This window comes from Sphaerodactylus townsendi, linkage group LG04, assembly GCF_021028975.2.
Source record: "Sphaerodactylus townsendi isolate TG3544 linkage group LG04, MPM_Stown_v2.3, whole genome shotgun sequence".
NCBI lineage: Eukaryota > Metazoa > Chordata > Lepidosauria > Squamata > Sphaerodactylidae > Sphaerodactylus > Sphaerodactylus townsendi.
This window is the reverse complement of record NC_059428.1, coordinates 14,153,022-14,165,613: the sequence shown is the minus strand read 5'-3', so window position 1 is coordinate 14,165,613 and position 12,592 is coordinate 14,153,022. Positions and strand designations below refer to the sequence as shown.

General features: G+C 47.3%; 2 protein-coding genes across 4 annotated transcripts in view; both read right to left on the bottom strand.

Annotated features, from left to right (window-relative positions):
* CCDC81 (coiled-coil domain containing 81) overlaps positions 1–1,034 on the bottom strand; it is a 38,274-nt gene extending 37,240 nt beyond the window's left edge. For all 3 annotated transcript variants that reach the window (XR_007244249.1, XM_048493263.1, XM_048493262.1), the window contains exon 1: positions 695–1,034. Coding sequence is in view for 2 of the 3 variants with exons in the window: in XM_048493263.1 (XP_048349220.1) it covers positions 695–776 (82 nt within the window). In the remaining variant the exon portion in view is untranslated. The remainder of the gene's footprint in view (positions 1–694) is intronic.
* A 2,627-nt stretch (positions 1,035–3,661) lies between these two features.
* HIKESHI (heat shock protein nuclear import factor hikeshi) lies at positions 3,662–12,312 on the bottom strand. The gene is made up of 5 exons (XM_048493276.1): positions 12,072–12,312; positions 9,501–9,738; positions 5,409–5,560; positions 4,736–4,854; positions 3,662–3,995 (listed from the first exon to the last, which is right to left on the bottom strand). The coding sequence occupies exons 1-5, from the start codon at positions 12,099–12,101 to the stop codon at positions 3,941–3,943; spliced, it is 594 nt and encodes a 197-aa protein (XP_048349233.1). The 5' UTR covers positions 12,102–12,312; the 3' UTR covers positions 3,662–3,940.
* Between the last annotated feature and the right edge of the window lie 280 nt (positions 12,313–12,592).

The window sequence follows — 12,592 nt, the reverse complement described above, 5'->3', positions numbered from 1 at the left end:
CGAGAGAACAGCTATCATTTGTATATAGCACAAAAGTAGCTCAGGGGAGAAGAAATGCAAAGATACGCTTGCAAACTCCCATTAAACAGAGTGAAATGATGGGCAGGCCAGGGAAGAGAGCGGCAACTTGGCATTCAGACTCTATTAGGAGCAGCAGTGGCGTAGGAGGTTAAGAGCTATATCTAATCTGGAAGAACCGGGTTTGATTCCCAGCTCTGCCGCCTGAGCTGTGGAGGCTTATCTGGGGAATTCAGATTAGCCTGTGCGCTCCCACACACGCCAGCTGGGTGACCTTGGGCTAGTCACAGCTTCTCGGAGCTCTCTCAGCCCCACCTACCTCACAGGGTGTTTGGTGTGAGGGGGGAAGGGCAAGGAGATTGTAAGCCCCTTTGAGTCTCCTGCAGGAGAGAAAGGGGGGATATAAATCCAAACTCTTCTTCTATTAGGGCACACCCTGCTTCCGAAAATGATTCCACCCATTCTCCCTCAGTGCCCTTCGTTCCATCCCGGGACCCCTACACAATGCCGTCCCTCTCCCTGTCCCCCCTGCTATTTTCCCTGGGCAGAAACATCTTGGTTTCCCCCTCTATGCTCTTTAAAGTACCATGTATATTAACGGTACTCTACAATAATCATTGCTGCTGCCTGGTTCGACCCCTGTTGTGAAGATGCAAACCTGCCTGGGATTGCTTACCTTCTGACGTGAGCTTGGAGAGGGTGAGAAACAGGCGCTTGCTACCTTCCTCTAGGATTGCAGTGTGGATGGTGTCCAGCATTTTCGCATCCTCGCCCTTCCCAGAGCATAAACCGGCGTTTTGCAGGAAGACTGCACTGCGTCAGGGAGGCTCGCCCAAGGAGAGAGGCTGCCTGTCACATCCCCGTGCCCGTTCACCTGGCTTTCAAGCACAGCTGGGGCAAAGCGCCCCCCATTGCCTTTGCCCCCTTTTTCTGCCCCTCCTCATCAATACCCAAAACGCACAGAAAGGGAAGGAAATGCGGCAATGCAGCAATCATTCAGAATGCAGACTCAAGCGGAGGGGCGGGGCCGTAAAGGGGAGGGGCGGGGCGTCTCTGGGACGCCGAACTCCCTCACAGTTACTAGGAGAGACGTCATAATAGGATCAACCCGCCCCTTCATGCTGGAATGCCCCGGAGGGCAGAAGCTCATTGGCTGGCATGGTGGGAAGAGATCAAAAACAGTGGGTGATTGGGAGGAGCAACAGCAAATCAGGAGGCGGCCCCAGCCGGGTTTGATGCTTTTGTTTTGAAGTCTTCGGAAGAGAGACGGCTGCTTAGATCAGATAGGAGAATCGTTCGCCTGCTCCATTCAACAAATAGTAAACAGACAAAGAAACGAGCAGAGGCGTGTAAGTGACATGACAAAATAGTAATGCTAATTAATAGTAGTTAATAATTAATTAATAATTAATAATGGTTATTAATAGCAACCTCTGGGCATCCTCTGCAGCATGGATGATGTGCATTTGCCCCAGAGGTTGCAGCAAGAGCAAAACTACTGGTATGCGGCCGGCTTGTTGCCGCATAAAGGAACGCAGCACTTTTCCACTGGACCCTGCAAGCAGATGGGCAGAGCTGAGCCTGGTTCAAATTATTTGCAGGTTGGTCTGTACAGGAAACAGGGCCTGCCTGCTTTGATGCGTTGGTGCATCTGGTCCTCTGTGGCAATGACAACCGCACAGTTATGTAGCTGTGCTGCAGAATGATTCTACTACAGGTTGCCATCCTCCAGGTAGGGGCTGGAGGGCTTCTGGGATTGCAACTATTATCCAGGTCCCAGAGAGATCTGTTCACTTAGAGCATAGGTGTCATATTCGCGGCCCTCCAGATGTTATGAACTACAGTTCCCATCATTCCCTGCCAGCATCGTGCTGGCAGAGGATTATGAGAACTGTAGTCCATAACATCTGGAGGGGGGGCGTGAGTTTGACACCTGTGACTTAGAGAATAGCCACTTGGATGGACTCTATAGCAGCGGTTCCCAATCTGGGGTATGTGTACCCGCAGGGGTATGTGCCAGAGCATTTGGGGGTATGTGAGAAAAAATGTTTGCTAATACGGAGGTACAATACAGAGCACATGGTTCCCACTACGCTATCTTCTGAGGTCTCTCGCCTCCCCAAACTCCTCCCGCCTCAGGCTCTGCCCCCAAAATCTCCAACCCAGAACTAGCAACTCTAATTTTATTACAGCCACGCGTACAAGTTACAGTGAATGAATGTAGTGTGTACGCTTGACAGTTCTTTGTGTGCTGAGAAAGCCTCGTGTTATATTCAACGCATGCCAAGCTGAATGCGTGATTCAGACCCCACATTTAGCCAAATACTGGTCCCTGGTTTCATTCCGAAAGTGAGCAAGTGTCAGCTCTCCAAAAAATAGATGGATGCATGTGCAGATAGGACACGTGTGTTAACAGATGCATGAGAACTAGGCTTGTAATGCACTGGATAGAGATGCTCTTGAAGACAGAAGGCCAAGCTACAGTTGGTGGAAATGTACAAAATGCATACATTTGTTGTTAGATGAGATACACTGCAGTAGCACCTTACAGACCAACAGGATTTGAGGGGTATAAGCTCAGGAAGGCCAGCAGGGAACTTTGACTCCTGAAAGGTCACACCCCAAAATCTGATAGGAGTTTGGATTCATACCCCACCTTTCTCTCCTGTAAGGAGACTCAAGGTGGCTTACAACCTCCTTCCTCTCCTCACAACAGACCCCTTGTGAGGTAGATACGGCTGAGAGAGTTTTGAGAGAACTGCGACTAGCCCAAGGTTGCCCAGCAGGAATGTAGGAGTGCGGAAACACATCTGGTTCAACAGAGAAGCCTCTGCCACTCAGGTTCTCCGGATTAGAATCCACCTGCTCTTAACCACTACACCACGCTGGCTCTCAAAGTGCTACTGGATTCAAATCTGGCTGTCCTGCAGACCAGCACAACTGCTCTTTGAAATTATCTTGTTACTAAGTTCTGAGCCTTACAACCATGAAAATAGATTCACCGGCCAATGCAATTCTGGGCTGTATCAATAGGAGCATAGTATCTAGATCGAGGGATGGAATTGTACCTCTCTATTCTGCATTGGTTAGATCTCACTTCCTGCTGCCCCAGAGATTAGGACACGGAGTAATGGATTCAAGGTGAAGGAAAAGAGATTCCACCTAAACATGAGGAAAAACCTCCTGACAATAGTAAGGTGCGGCCGCTCACGACAGTGGGAATGCACTACCTGGAGAGTGGTGGGAGTCTCCCTTTCTTTGGAGGTTTTGAAAGAGAGGCTGGATGGCCATCTGACAGGAGTGCTTTGATTGTGTGTTCCTGCATTGCAGGGGGTTGGACTTGATGACCCTTGGAGTCTCTTCTAACTCTATGATTCTATCTGATGAGATCAGGATGGCCTGAGACATCCATAAATTATTCCCACATAATTCAGGGGATGGTAGAAGCAAGCCACCAAGAATATCTGGCAAGCCAACCCCATCAACTAAGCTAAAACCAAAGTAACTACTAAACACCATGCTTTTTTTCCCCAAAGACACAGGCTTCTAACAAAATTTTATTTGCAAATTGTATACACATAATTCAGACCCAAAGGAATCAAAGAAGGCTTAAACAAGGAGCTTTCTTGTTTGTTTGTTTTCGGCCTTGAGGGCGCAACAGCAAAACTTTTATGTATGCCAAAAAATCCAATTGTTCTTGTCGCAGCTCAGCATTTTTAACAATAACAAAAGCTCCAACCTATAACAACCCACTTTCAAGCCCTTTAATTTTAAATGAAGTCCCAAAGGTGTGACAAAAACTGCATTTTCCAATCCGCTTGGGCTCGCGGGACGCCATCCAAGTTTTCTTAGTCAGTTCATTCCGTTTGATCTTTAGGACTCAATTGTTCTTACGGTGCGTGTCAAGCAGCTCAACTTAAGATTATGTTTTCCAAAAGAAAGGATTCTCAGTCAGTCGTCTTTGGAAATTCTCGTACCTGAAAGAATGAGGGGACACGGCTTAAGTTTTACTGTGCATCGCGCACTTTAAGCTTCCAGTTATGGTCAGATTTGGGGAGCAAACAACAAATCACACGTTATGGGCATGATCTTTCCCTTTCTGCTTGCACAGAGGGCATCTCCATAGGCTAGTTTTGCTGAGCCCCGAAAAACAGCAGCACTCTCTCCTTCCTGTTGTTTTGAATTTGCAGTAGACCTAATACCAAGCAAGAGGTGTGTGTTCATAAGTGTGTTTGTGGGAGGGGGCGCACGAGGGATGTGAAGAAGAGAAGGAGGAGTTTGGATTTATATCCCCCCTTTCTCTCCTGTAAGGAGACTCAAGGTGGCTTACAACCTCCTTTCCCTCCCTCCACCCACAACAGACACCTTGTGAGGAAGGTGGGGTGGAGAGAGTTGTGAGAGAACTGTGACTAGCCCAAGGTCACCCAGCAGGAATGCGGGAGTGCGGAAACACATCTGGTTCATCAGTTAAGCCTCTGCCACTCATGTGGAGGAGTGGGGAATCAGATCCGGTTCTCCAGGTTAGAATCCATCTGCTCTTAACCACACCACGCTGGCTCTCACTGGGAGCCAAGAGGGCAGTAGCCTGAAAAAGTCTGGGACCCGCTGATTTAGCATAAGATAAGATTTCTCTTTTTTTAACCAGTGAGTGCGGTTACTGTTCAGCCTTCCAGGAGACTCTGAATTGCTCACAATAACACATCTTTCTTTCCCTTACCACTTCAGAACTACTTTGGCAGGGATGAAAGCTTCAGAGGGGTTTGGAGTCATCTGGGCCTGCGTGACGGCAAACGACGAAGCAAAGTTATAAAAATTGTCTAGCATCTTTTGGGTGAACTGAAATGGAAAAAAGAAGAAGAGAAGTCACTGATTAGTGCGTGTGCAGCCGTCTCCGATGGTTTAAAAAAAGCATTTACATAAAAGTGGGGACCAACAATATAGTGAAGAGGCACTTCTTTGGAAAAAAAGCGAAGCATCGTTTTGATAGCTAAAGATGTGTTCCAAGCTGGTAAGGTGATTTCAGGAGCTCTGATAAGGTAGCAGGTTATTAATCAGACAGATAAACACAAAGAAAAAGCCAAGATATTAACAAGAGAGAGAAGATGTGTTCAGGCATCGTGGTAACTGAGGTTTGCATCAAACCTCAGTTACTTGTGAAATCTGAACAAAGACAATCCAACAAACTAGGGTCTGCCATTAAGCACCAAAGCGGGATGTCACACTAGTGTCTGGTTTTTTACTCTGTCTGATGACAAAATGAAGGAGGCGAGAATGATATTGTCAGCTGCTTTGAGTCCCACCCCTGGAAACAAGGGACGATTTTTAAAATCTAGGTCAACAAAGAGGCTGCTTTGCCAGCACTGGCCAAAAACAAAGGGTTTCCCAATTACCGCGGTGAACGAATCAACTGATGACACAGCAGCATTCGCCACGGGGGTTTGCTGAGCCAAGAGATCCAGCAGTTCCACGGAAATCCCAATCTGGGCTACTGAGGGCGTCTGAGGGAGATTCATGGTTCCAAAAGGATGCTGGCTGCCCTTCCCTAAAAAAAAAGAAGACGACACCACAGGTGTAATGTCTCTTAGTCGCAGCCAACACAGCAATCCCCAGACATGCTTGTAGGACGGCACAGAGTTTAATAAAAGCCTGGAGACACAAAGTCTCTAAACACAGGCAGAGAACAGGAACTACAAGAGAGCAACAACCAGCTCATAATAAAACACCAGGCTTAATAAACATCAGGGGGGCCAGGGGAAGAATCCTATTTAAAGGAACATACGTCACAACAGGTGGTTCTAATGCACCAACCCCGTCTCTTTAGTGCAGGCGTCTGCAACCTGCGGCTCTCCAGATGTTCACGGACTACAAACCCCATCAGCCCCTGCCAGCATGGCCAATTAAGACACCCGGGAAAGCCAACTGGGACACCCGGGAAAGCTCCTACTATCAGCACCGAAGGTGCCAAGGACTCAGTAAAAATCAGCGTCATGTAGCCATCACAATGTCAGGCTAAGATCTGGGTTATTCCAAGTTCAAATCCCCACTCTGCCATAGGAGCTTTCCCAATTGGCCATGCTGGCAGGGGCTGATGGGAATTGTAGTCCATGAACATCTGGAGAGCGGTAGGTTGCAGACTCCTGTTTTAGTGGAAGACCAGTCCTGAATGCATCCTAATAACACTAAACAGCAACTTTTAAAAAAATCACAACATTTCAAAACCACAATCTTTAGCAACAGTCAAAGGGGAAGCAGTAGAAGGAAAGAATGAAGGTGGCTTGGAGAAAGGAACTAAAATGTGCGAATGGAAACAGAAGAATGTGAGCAGTGGAAGGGGGCTCAGTGGAAGAGCTTCCGCTTTGCATGCAGAAGGCTCCAGGTTCAATCTCCGGCATCTCTATTTAAAGGACCAGGCAGTAAAGCAGTAGTGGCGAACCTATGGCACGGGTGCCAGAGGTGGCACTCAGAGCCTTCTCTGTGGGCACGCGCAGAGTTCGTCATGTGGGGGGGAAATCACCCCCCTATCAAGGCTGGCCTCGGCCGCTGGGCTTGATTATTAGCATTAAACCTAGTTTTGGGGAAGCAGTGTAGGTAACCCTGCTAAGTGCTGTTAAACCCCACTGATTTTCATGCAAAACACTAAAGCGTGATCCTTTACCTGGGAGTAAGCTCGGTTGCTGGCAATGGGGCTTGCTTACTGAGCCGAAACCCCTCATGGGGCCGTGATTCACACTTACATCCAAAGAGTTGCATGGTTGCTTCACAAAGCCAAAGCCCTCACGGTGACAGTGGTAGCAGAGCTTGTTTGGCACTCCAGATGTTATGGACTACAGGTTTACATCAGCCCCTACAATTGGCCATGCTGTCAGGGGCTGATGGGAGATATCAGAAATCCATCTTATCTGATGGGATGCTCCTGCCAGAATCAACGACTACCACCAAAGCTTACCTCCTGAGTAACGCATGCCTCGGAGCCAACCATTTTTTCTAAACTAAAACCTCAGTATTCAGGTTAAATTGCCGTGTTGGCACTTTGCGATAAATCAGCGGGGTTTGGGTTGCAATTTGGGCACTCGGTCTCAAAAAGGTTCGCCATCACTGCAGTAAAGGATGTGAAAGCCCCTCTAGCTGAGACTTTAGAGATCCCATAAGTCTGAGTAGAGTAGATAATACTGATATAATGGACGATCATTATAAGGCAGCCCTCTGTGTTCATGTGGTTTTAAAAGCTTCGTGTATTTGAGGCAAGTACAAATAATTTCTAAACACTAAATATCCCGGAAGGGCTTCAAGCAGCCAGAACGTTTTGTTCTGTAAACGCACACCCAATGGAATGTTTAGAAATTATTTGCTCTTGCTTCAAGTCCACAAACATTTGCTCCTCCTAGCTTAGCGCGGTCCTCTCAATTCCGAAGCAGCTCTCCAGGCCTGAGGCAAAGAAAGGTCTTTCCTGATACTATCAGCACTGAAGGTGCCAAGGACTCAGTAAAAATCAGCGTCACGTAGCCATCACAATGTCAGGCTAAGATCTGGGTTATTCCAAGTTCAAATCCCCACTCTGCCATAGGAGCTTTCCCGGGTGTCCTTAGGCCAGTCACACACTCTCAGGTCCCTTCCGCAGAATAATGCACTTTCAATCCACTTCCAATGCACTTTGCAGTTGGATTTTATTGTGCGGAATAGCAAAATCCACTTGCAAACAATTGTGAAAGTGGATTGAAAGTGCATTATTCTGCATGTGCGGAAGGGGCCTCAGACTAACCTACTTGGTGGCGTTGTTGTGAGGATGACACGTGAAGGTGAGGAGAATGTTGTCAGCCTCTTTGGGTCCTCACAAATCAAAGCGTGTGCTCTGCCGCTGAGAACCGTAGTCCCTCCCACTGAGAGTGAATGGACGCCATCGGAAGCCACAGAGCCAAGTATTTGGGCTGTAATAATTTAATCACATAATACACCATCAGCACACACCTTTGTCACGAGTTGCAACTTGCAGAACTGGGGAAACACAATTTTTGATGGCGTAATAGCATGTGTTTTACAGGACTCAATGTGACGGCGGAAAACCTCAAGGGATCCCCTTCTCTAAACGGTTCTGCAACTGCAAATCAGGATGCCTAGATACCATTTGGCATTTCTTTATTGACGGTAAGAAATGCGGCTCAAGAGAAACGCATTATTAAATATATCCAAAAGTGGAGCCCTGCTACAAAACAAGATTCTGTGGCCAGATTATGAGCAGCTACTGATCCAAGCGTGACTTTGGCAGTTGCAAAAAAAATTTTCTATGGCATTTAACGACACTGTTTCTTAGATTTTAATTGTTCAGAGTATATTTATCATTGTATATAAGTTTTATGAAACTGTAATTTTTATTGGGTATTCTGCCACAGATATTATGTTGTTTCTAAATGTACCTTTTCCCTTTTGCTAGTGACTTGTTGGTCTACAAGCACTGAATTTAAAATATGCAAATAAAATCAGGTGGAACATTTTTTTTGATTAACTGAAAGTTTAGTTAAACAGTACTGCCATATTTGTTGCTCCTTTGATTAGTAGTTTGGAGATAACTTTCCAATAAGTTTTGGGTGATTTCCGCAGGGCCTGCAAGACTGAGTTGTTCCACCGGGCCTTTGGAGAAACCAGCCGCTGAGTGTGCCCCCCCCCCCCCCGTTCCATATGGGTCTTTGTTCCATGTAAGTCCCTAATATCATCAGGTTTTATCATCCCCCCCTCTCCTTTTTTTTTCTTGGGAGGGATTTAGTTTATGACTAAGCACTGACTTTCGTGGGATGCCTAGGTTAGGAATTATTCGCTGTTTTAAATGATATGATAACTATATTTTAATGATTTTATGTATATTGTTTATGTTGTACACCGCCCAGAGCCCTCTGGGGATGGGGCGGTATATTAAATCGAATGAATGAATGAATGAATGAATGAATGAATGAATGAATTTTTAAAAGCCCAAAAGATTAGCAAGGAGAACTTAATTTCTATTTAGATAAAACATTTCCAGTAAGATTTAGGGTAAGCGATTGAGGCAAAGGTTTGGGCAAAGGATGGAAGTCTATGTTAATTAAAAGTGTCAATGTATGTAATGGTGCCTTATTTGTTAATTCATATGGATGTAAATAGGAATTCAAAACTGTTTTAATTTTAATTATTCAATAAGAGATTTGCTTTCAAAAAATATGGAAATAAAAATGTGTATGACTGCAGAGAAGGCGATCCCAGGCTACTGGTTTTTCTTGGAAGCACGTCATTGTGGCCATAGAATAGCACCTGCCTCTTTAATACCACGGCGAAAGCACACCAGGTCAATCACCCAAACCAAACCACCTTTTCCCCCCTATGTGTTTGAACAGATGTGTAAAAAAGACCAAACTACTTCCAAGGTTCCAACTCCTAAAACAAAGCATAGCTCTCTCTGAGAAAGGAGCAGTAGAACGGAATGGCAAAAGAGAATGATCCGCCCCCGCTCTTACCAGATTTCAGGTTGGAAATTTTGAAGATGGCACTCGGTTTCTCATTTGTAACAAATCCCAGCAGCTGCCACACGGCCACCCCGGTCTCGTCGGGGTAGCAGAAGTAGACCGACCCGCCCATGCCCTTGGGAAAAGGCACGGTCCCCAGCATGAAGACCACCACATGGTTGATGCTTTCGTAGTTGGGCAAATCGAAGACAAACTTGTCTTGTGCTACCTGCTGAGCAGCTGTTTGCACCTACAAAAGGAAAGGTGGTCATTGTCCGTGAGCTTCTGCCACATTCACAAGCCAAATCACAATCTTTTCCAGACAGTTGAGCAAAAGAGATGAAAAGTACATCTCGAGGTGCACATGCTGCCAAGCACTCACCACGGAAAATGAAGACATCTGGGAAGTCCTCATATCCTCATTCTAATCGGACTCAAAGCTATAATTCTGGAATATTTTGCTATCACTCAGCGACAGAGTTACCAGCCCCTCCCCTCACTGGACTGACCATGTCAGACAGGGCTAAAATGCTGTGCAGAAGGCCACTAAAAAGGCTTGGGGTTGGCAACATGGCTAGCACTGCTCTAAACACAGAAATATGTTTTTTAAAAATAAAGTATGACTGTGATACATTGCAAAGGGTGGGTCACACAGCCATTCCTCCCCAATTTATGGACTAGGTCTATAATAAATTGCATGCATTCAACAAAAACAGAGCAACAGTTAAAACGAACATGCTACTTTTGAGCTACCTTGCTCTGCACATGATCCCACCCTGCCATTTAAAAAACACACAGTAATCCAGTTTGAAACGTCAGCCCAGTCTGAATATGCCATTTTGCAAGGGATGAGCGAAAATACCAGCAGTGACCAGACTACAGTATTAAAAACTGGGTGCTAAAAATCCAGATGTGCAGCTATGGTAGTGGGTAATCTAAATCAAAGTCACATGTATCAAATGGAATAAGTTCATGTATGACTGGTGGCAGTGGTGGGATCCAAAAATTTTAGTAACAGGTTCCCATGGTGGTGGGATTCAAACTGTGGCGTAGCGCCAATGGAGCTGGGTGGGCATGACGGGGCCTTGCCGGGCATTCTGGGGATGGGGCATTCCTGGAAGGGCAAGACTCCATTGCCGTGCCGGTCCCTGGCGGGAAACTAATGTTAACGAAGCACAGGCTGCCACACATCGCCGATGCACCTCCTGCTAGGACTGTTTCCAAGTTCTGGCGCTACTACCGGGTTGAGAGAGGGAATACGTACTGGCAAAAAAAAATCACGTGGCAAAATCACCCATTAGTAACCCCCTCTCGGCACACACAAATAATTAGTAACCTACTCTCGGGAACCTGTGAGAACCTGCTGGATCCCACCTCTGGCTGGAGGGGATCAAATATATTAGCAGCCCAGTGTCAGTCTAGCACTCTATGCTCTCTCCCGTGAGAAAAGAATGTTCCCATGAATGAAAGGCACCACATGTAGGCTTTGCCTGAATCATCTGTCTACCAAGACACAGAAATAAGCAGCCTTTGACTTGCCTCTCACATACAGCTAGGGTTGCCAGGTCTCCCCGACTCTGGCAAGTATGGGAAAGTATGGTGGTCGGACCCAGTTTAGGAAACATGTGTAATGTATCATTGAAGGTCTTCATTGGCAGAACCAACTAGCTGTTGTGGGTTTTCCGGGCTGTGTGGCTGTGGTGTGGTAGCATTTGCTCCTAATGTTTCACCATGTCATGGTGAAATGTGCCATGGAGAGAAGCACATCTCACTGTGACATGCCTCTGAAGACGCCAGCCATAAATATGGACGAAACGTTAAAAGCAAAAAACCACCAGACCACGAACACACTGTCCAGAAAGCCAACAACACCAAACTCGCGGAAATTTGGGGACGGAGCCTGGGGAGGTTTGGCACCTCGGTGGGTCACAATACCAAGGAATCCATGAATTGATATTGGTAACGTGGAGATGAACTGCAATTTCAGGGGAGGCCAGCATCCCTACTGCATGCCCAGTCCGACGTTAAAAACAGTGCATCATGCTCCAGTGGGAATGTTGTGCAAAGCCGAGGGGCGGCTCCCGTCCCCAAAATCTTGCTGGCCTCTGAGGTGTTGTTGGACAAAACTCTGGCTCTTCCATCACAGACCGACACGGCTCCCCTCTGAAAGTGGCTTTGCTGCGGAACAGCTGACAGAAATGCGGATTACAAAAACCACATTGTGCGTTTGGGATGTTTTTGGCTGCTTTTCTCCTGGACCTCACAGGAACTTCTAGATTTAAAATTGGGGTCCGCAACCTGCGGCTCTCCAGATGTTCATGGACTACAATTCATGGCCATGCTGGCAGGGGCTGATGGGAATTGTAGTCCATGAACACCTGCAGAGCCGCAGGTTGCAGACCCGTATGAATCTAGAACAACCCACCCCTCCCCAAAGAAGGTCCCCCCCTCGACCCTTACAGGCTGCCATGGGAACCCCCTCTTCTTCTCCCTCTGCAGCCACCAACGGTTTCCAAGGACCCGGGCGCTCTCGTTTCCAAGGAGACCACCCACCCACCCGTTCGGTCCTCTGCGGCCACTCACCAGCCGCCCAGCCACCAAGCAGCCAAACATGGCACCGCCCCCTCAAGGACCCTCGCGGGCGCTTCTCCCCGGTAGCCTCCGACCCCTCGCCCAGGCGAGCCCCTTCGCACCCTCCCTCACCCCGCCCCTCTCCCAGAAATACATCCGGGGCAGGCGGAGGAAAGGGATCGCCACGGCCGGGCGGGCTTTTTGTAAAGGGCTCCGGCCTATATCGCGGGAGAAGACGGCACATCCCAGAATGCACCGCGGCCCCAGCCCCGCAACCACCTTACACTTCCGGTCTCAAACGAAGGCTTTCCCCTGCATCATAGAGACTGTGCTAGAGTGGCACGCAAATAAAACTCTCTCGCACCATCATTCATAATACCTCCTTGGCTGTTTGTTAACAAGTGACAAATTTCAGCAGTCTAATCTTTTGTTATGACTAAAAAAAACACACACCAGGAAAAGCAGCGTTTTGGTCCTCAGAAGATTAAAAATTTTATTGAAGCATCAGCTTTCATAAGTTACATATGGCGAAG

Bases quoted from the DNA above. Each gene is read 5' to 3' on its own strand.
- HIKESHI (XM_048493276.1), bottom strand. From the start codon at position 12,101: ATGTTTGGCTGCTTGGTGGCTGGGCGGCTG. The intron at 9,739-12,071 runs GTGAGTGGCCGC...TTCCTTTTGTAG, and splicing joins GCTTGGTGGCTGGGCGGCTG to GTGCAAACAGCTGCTCAGCA. The intron at 3,996-4,735 runs GTAAGGGAAAGA...TCATTCTTTCAG, and splicing joins GCCAAAGTAGTTCTGAAGTG to GTACGAGAATTTCCAAAGAC.